We start from the raw sequence: 6,688 nt of genomic DNA, 5'->3' as shown, positions 1-6,688 counted from the left end.
TTCACCGTGTTTCATTGAAATGTACAGCTGTGTGTCATCCGCATAGCAGTGAAAGTTAACATTATGTTTTCGAATAACATCCCCAAGAGGTAAAATATATAGTGAAAACAATAGTGGTCCTAAAACGGAACCTTGACGAACACCAACATTTACAGTTGATTTGTCAGAGGACAAACCATTCACAGAGACAAACTGATATCTTTCCGACAGATAAGATCTAAACCAGGCCAGAACATGTCCGTGTAGACCAATTTGGGTTTCCAATCTCTCCAAAAGAATGTGGTGATCGATGGTATCAAAAGCAGCACTAAGGTCTAGGAGCACGAGGACAGATGCAGAGCCTCGGTCTGACGCCATTAAAAGGTCATTTACCACCTTCACAAGTGCCGTCTCAGTGCTATGATGGGGTCTAAAACCAGACTAAAACCATAATAACCATCACATCTTAGTTAACTTGGAGTCACATGATGATATGTCGTGTGGTCCTCCCACTACGACTTGGGAACCCATGCAGTTTATTAGGCTACAGATGAAATAAGTTATGAACTTCACAGGGTTGTGAAAGTGCATGTGATGAGCTTGATGCTCCTTTCCAATACATTTTGATGGTCTTATTCTGGTGACATGATGATTGATGCTTGGTTGCCATTTGACAAATAATATCTCTCTCATCAATAATAATCTCATCATGTAGGTAGCCTACCAACACTGTATCTGTGAGCTGCTGGCTACAATGCACGGGGACAAGAGGACGTTTTCTATATAACGCAGCAGTTTTATAAAACCATCAGTAGAGTTGAAAATGTGATGGAAACCAATTTAACTTGTATTTTTCATTCGGTACATTCGGGAATTTAACAGCAAACGTAATTTTTTTGTGCACTACTACTAATAATAATAATCTCATCATGTAATCATGTAGGTAGCTTACCTGCACTGTATCTGTGAGCTGTTGGCTACAGAGCACGTTTTCTATATAGAAGAGTTGAAAATGCGACAGAACAGTGGGAAAATGTATATATTGTTTTATGCAGATTTTGGAATATTCACATGAAAATCTGTCTCAAATTGCATGGAAACTTAGCTACTAAGGTGGATATTGATCCAACACCTGCCGTTTATTCAAACCAGCCCACTGGGCACAGACGTCAGTTCAACATCTAGTTTCTATTTACATTTCTTTGAGTCCTCAACTAAAGTGAATTCAACACGAAATCTACACAAAATGTCACCTGTCACTGGATTTAGGTTGCAAGTTGGGTGAAACACAAAAACATAAAAATACCTGATTTTTACAAATCCAATCAGTTTTCTACATTGATCTAACACCATCACATGGATTTGTTTAGTTGAAATTACGTGGAAACTACATTTATTCAACCGGTGGGAGGCTTGTAAAATGTAAATGCCCCCAGGAAAGTGGAACAAGAAACTCCTCATTGAGACAATGATAAACAGCAATCTGTGGGAGAGTTGTGGTGGATATTATAAAATAAGGATCTGCTGTAGTCCAAGTCAAACCAAGATTCTTTATTTCTGAGTTCAGAGTGAATAACAGAGTTACACAGTGCAGTGTAGACAGTCTGAATTCCTGAAGCATTGAGTGATGAGCACATATCTTTATAGTTTCCTGTTCCTGGGAGGGACTTTATTCATACAAGGACACAGGTGCAAATTGGTTTGCAACACAGGATGATAGTCCCAAGAACAGGAGATTATAAGAGGACAGATTTTCCATTACAGAGTCTGAACATTTTCATTTCATTAAATCATCAGTGGGCCAACAATGCAAATGTCAACAATGTAGCAAATGCATCACATCCAAATATCACTTGATTATCTGTAGTGCTGGAGGAATGACACACCCAGATAAACACACACAGTCAGATAAACACAGAGTTTAAAAAAGGACCATTTAAACAGTTGGAATCTGATCTACTCTATATTCAAGATAAACACACAAAGAGCTTAAAAAATAATATACTACTCTATATTCAAACTTACATACTCAATTCATGTTTTCTAATAAAAACACACAAATATATGTTTGAGTATACCCTGTACCATTTATTTACATATGGTAAAGACAGGTAAACACATTGTCAGTCAACAATATAAGACAACGGGAGCACTGTGTATGTTCTCTGATGAATTTTAAGTCAACGTGATGTGAAAAACCTACACACTAAGAGAAGTAATTATTCTCCCGTGTGGATTCTCACGTGACGTTTAAGTGACCATGATGAGTAATATGTCTTCCCACAGTCTGAGCATTTGTAAGGGTTCTCCTCTGTGTGCAGTCTCATGTGTTCTTTCAGCTTTCCTGAATGGTTAAAACGCTTTCCGCAGTGGGAGCAGTGGTAAGGTTTCTCCCCTGTGTGCATTCGCTCGTGGGCATTCAGGTTTCCTGACTCTCCAAAACTCTTTCCACACTGGGAGCAATGGAAAGGCTTCTCCCCTGTGTGTATTCGTTTGTGAGATTTCATGTTTCCTAACTGGTTAAAACTCTTTCCACACTGTGTGCAATGGTGTGGCTTCTCCCCTGTGTGTATTCTCTCATGTCTTCTCATGCTAACGAACTGGTTAAAACTCTTTCCACAGTGGGAGCAGAGGTGTTGTCTTGCTGGTCTGGACGTTTCTGGTTTCTCCAAGTTTGGTTTTCCTGCTGCAATAAACAGTGTTAATTTAAAGAGAGACCTGAATGAAATCTCCACATGATAAAAACTGCCTTGCTATGAGGTTTAATCCAAATCAGATACCTCAATAACCTGAGGCCAGTTTTCAAACATTTCATCATTCAAAACAATCAAATGATGTTGTAGAGCTTCCGGATAATTACTGAGATGTTGACACGACCTATTATTATCTCTCGGAACACAAACAACTAGAATGTTCTAGATCACTCAAGACAGACATTGCTGGATTCCTATCAAGCAGGTGGTTGTAAATATATAACCTTCATAGCTGTATGATACAGGATGTGACCTACACACTTCCTTAAACCCGAAAATAAGTCAAGTCCAAAACTTGGAGACGGGCACATAGCACATCAGTAACATCTCCCGTTGTCAATAGGGTCGACACAATGGCTTTTCATTTCTTTTTTATTCACACATATTTAATATTTTGACAACCATTAATGTCACGATAATTTGGGTAGATGTTCCAAAAAATATAAATATTTAAGTGAAAAGATTATTTCTCTCAAATTTGGTGCACAAATTTGTTTACATCCCTGTTAGTGAACATTTCTCCTTTGCCAAGAAAAATCTATCCACCTGACAGGTGTGGCATATCAAGAAGCTGATTAAACAGCATGATCATTACACAGGTGCACCTTGTGCTGGGGACAATAAAAGGCCACTAAATGCGTTTTGTCACACAACACAATGCCACAGATGTCTCAAGTTTTAAGGGAAAGTGCAATTGGCATGCAGGAATATCCATTGGAGCTGATACGAGAATTGAATCTTAATTACTCTACCATAAGCCACCTCAATTGGCAATGCTGACTGCAGGAATATCCACTGGAGGTGTTCACTTAGGGGTGTCACTTTTGTTGCCAGCGGTTTAGACATTAATGGCTGTGTGGAGTTATTTTGAGGGGACAGCAAATTTACACTGTTATACAAGCTGTACACTCACTACTTTACATTGTAGAAAAGTGTCATTTCTTCAGTGTTGTCACATGAAAAGATATACTCAAATATTTACAAAACATGTGAGGGGTGTAGTCACTTTTGTGATATACTGTGTATATATAGCACCCGCCACAAGTTTAGACTCACCTACTCATTCAAGGGTTTGTATTTTTTACAATTTTCTTCGTTGTAGAATAATAGTGAAGACATCAAAACTATGAAATAACACAAATGGAATCATGTGGTAACCAAAAAAAGTGATAAACAAATCAAAAATATTTTAAATTTGAGATTCTTCAAAGTAGCCACCCTTTGCCTTGATGACAGCTTTGCACACTCTTGGCATTCTCTCAACCAGCTTCATTAATTATGTAATGGTGGAGACGCAGGGCAGCGTTCATATATGGTCGATTCCGTGGGAAAGTCAGCCTGAACATGTGTAACGGAGGTGAGAACGTGCCGTAAACTCACTCCACAGCTTGAAACGTCACAGATGGAGCTGTCCAACTGGTACCTTTTAAACTCACTCCACAGCTTGAAACGTCACAGATGGAGCTGTCCAACTGGTACCTTTTAAACTCACTCCACAGCTTGAAACGTCACAGATGGAGCTGTCCAACTGGTACCTTTTAAACTCACTCCACAGCTTGAAACGTCACAGATGGAGCTGTCCAACTGGTACCTTTTAAACTCACTCCACAGCTTGAAACGTCACAGATGGAGCTGTCCAACTGGTACCTTTTAAACTCACTCCACAGCTTGAAACGTCACAGATGGAGCTGTCCAACTGGTACCTTTTAAACTCACTCCATTGGTTCATTGTCAAGGAGAGTGGTCACGTGTGATGAGAAGCAGAGGATCACTAGTTTGAGCCCAGTATGGGGACAGTGACAATGGAGGCTAAACTGGCACACTAACGTCAGTTACACATGAACAAATAAATGCATTTTGTCTTTTAGAAAAGGTTTACGGAGCTTGTTTTAAAAATATATGTATTTGACATTTCTAACAAGTTCTGTATATCAGATGTTAATGAAGCAATACAGACCACATTGAAGTGTTTTGAATTGTTCTTGTATGTTCTACAGTCTTGTAAAGATAAAGGTGTTGACTGGGACAGGCAATGTAACATCCATAATGTTTTATGGAAAAGGTTTTTGTAAAACAAGCACCTTACAATGGATCATCTTGAAACTTTTCTTTCATCAAGGTTTTATATTGTCTATTGGTTTCTCTCTGTTCATTGGCAGAATCCTTTTTCAGTGTTATGATATTCATAACATCCATATCCACCAGTCTATCTTCCTGTCAACTAACAGAACTCTGCTGGTTGTCCTGGTAACAGATACCAGTGGGCAGATCTATTGTATTTGTTCAAACTAAACTACAGCACTTACTTTGTTGAGTCAAATCTGATCCTTTCTTCTCTTCTCCTCCTCTCACAGTTCCACTCAGCTCCGTTGTTTTCCTGCAGTCCACCAGCAGCACAGACAACCTCTTTATACCCAGCAGTAAGTTGTTACCGGGAGACTCTGGGAGGGAGGAAGGGCTAGCGTTGTCCTGGTAATCATAAAGAGGGTACACAGACACATATCATTATGGATGCTGATGTCACTGTTGTCATAAAGTGCTTTACAGAAACCCAACCCAGACCCTGAGAGAGGAAGCTGTGTGCTAGACCAGATCAAGCTGTACCATCTGGTGTTCTGATCTGGAGAGACTCTTCTCTGCCTCGTCAGCATCAGGATGTTGTTGAGGCTCCCCAGAGGATCCATAATAGTCATGTCTGTCTCCTGTGTGAATGAGAACAGCAACAGAGTCTTACAAAAGGCATGAATATGTCTAACATCATGATTTGATCAAATATTGTTTGTGATACAAATGTAAAAGGGTTGTTCCATGAAATGGTGCCTGTTGCATCCCTTTGATATTTAAGTAGACATTATGCACCAATATTGAATTTTAAAAGCCTGTTATATTAGATGAGGTGCACTTTAATGTAGACCACGTGGATAATTCAATATATCTCATTTAAAAGTCCCAAAAATATATGTACCAATGGCGGATTGCACCTTTAACAATTCCTACAGTACTGAACAACATATTCAAGTGTAGAACGTCAGTAGAATGCCCCTTAAAAACCACACGGTGGTTCAACAAATGCCTACTTTGTGCCCGTTATTAATTATTGTTTGTAAAACAGTACTCACTGGTCTTAATCTGATATTCAGTCTCCTCCTTTTTCACTCCCAAAACGTCTTCCTTCTTCTCTTTTATTGAGATAGCCTCCTCTTCCTCTTTTACTCTAAAATGTTCTTCCGATGTTATGGCACCTTCCTCCTTTTTGACAACATCTTTCACTGTAATATCATCCTCTTCCTCTCCTTTCATCACAGCTTCTTTCTCCGTCGAGGTTAGTGACCTCATGATCCGGACGATTAGCTTAGTGCAGTAACAATTTAACACATTTGCAAATTTAACAAGCACATTACGTTTAAATTAACTAGTAAAAACGTAAACACATGTTTGTTCTAAACACAAAGAGTAATATACACAAGATTGGTCTAAAAAGCTTCAATGTTTCAGGTTTTATGTTAACTAGCAAGCTACCGCGTGGTTAAATCAGCACGTTGTTGCTGGTGAATAAGCTGCCCGTCTCGTCCACTAGATTATACGTCACACAAGAAGCATTATCCTGAAAGACGCACATCACCATCTGCTGACTGGAGTGGGTAACGCAGACTGGAGAAAAATCTCCCTTACAATGTTTATTCTGGCAAACAATGTCATAAGAAGTCATTTAAAAACAACAAGATGTTATGTTTTCTCATACTTCTTACTGCCAATACTTTAATACAGTTCATCCTCCATGGAGTTAGACAGACCCTGGTGGAAAGAGGTGACCAGCGCCTCAGTAGTCCACCCACTCTCTGTGGTGACGCCTGTAGCAATATATACAGTCCACCCACTCTCTGTCGCGACGCCTGTAGCAATATATACAGTCCACCCACTCTCTGTGGCGACGCCTGTAGCAATATATACAGTCC

The 6,688-nt window shown here is 39.4% G+C and overlaps 1 protein-coding gene across 2 annotated transcripts; it reads right to left on the bottom strand.

The window, feature by feature from the left end:
- Positions 1 to 1,528: 1,528 nt before the first annotated feature.
- LOC124027497 (zinc finger protein with KRAB and SCAN domains 7-like) lies at positions 1,529 to 6,285 on the bottom strand. 2 transcript variants are annotated; one of them, XM_046339909.1, is made up of 4 exons: positions 5,852 to 6,285; positions 5,337 to 5,434; positions 5,039 to 5,201; positions 1,529 to 2,665 (listed from the first exon to the last, which is right to left on the bottom strand). In XM_046339909.1, exons 1-4 carry the CDS (start codon positions 6,066 to 6,068, stop codon positions 2,199 to 2,201), a joined length of 945 nt encoding a protein of 314 aa, XP_046195865.1. In that variant the 5' UTR covers positions 6,069 to 6,285; the 3' UTR covers positions 1,529 to 2,198. The 2 variants fall into 2 exon arrangements, with proteins under 2 accessions (XP_046195865.1, XP_046195866.1); XM_046339910.1 differs by having other exon boundaries at positions 1,529 to 2,662.
- Between the last annotated feature and the right edge of the window lie 403 nt (positions 6,286 to 6,688).

The sequence above is a fragment of the Oncorhynchus gorbuscha genome, unplaced genomic scaffold (assembly GCF_021184085.1).
Source record: "Oncorhynchus gorbuscha isolate QuinsamMale2020 ecotype Even-year unplaced genomic scaffold, OgorEven_v1.0 Un_scaffold_3302, whole genome shotgun sequence".
Lineage (NCBI taxonomy): Eukaryota > Metazoa > Chordata > Actinopteri > Salmoniformes > Salmonidae > Oncorhynchus > Oncorhynchus gorbuscha.
The sequence above is the reverse complement of the archived record's forward strand: the minus strand, read 5'-3'. Positions and strand labels throughout refer to the sequence as shown.

What these genes read in the sequence shown, in the direction of transcription:
- LOC124027497 (XM_046339909.1), bottom strand. Translation starts at nt 6,068, where the DNA reads ATGAGGTCACTAACCTCGACGGAGAAAGAAGCTGTGATGAAAGGAGAG. An exon ending in TGAATATCAGATTAAGACCA is followed by an intron (nt 5,435 to 5,851) that starts GTGAGTACTGTT and finishes TCATTCACACAG; the next exon opens with GAGACAGACATGACTATTAT. An exon ending in ATCAGATTTGACTCAACAAA is followed by an intron (nt 2,666 to 5,038) that starts GTAAGTGCTGTA and finishes TGTTTATTGCAG; the next exon opens with CAGGAAAACCAAACTTGGAG.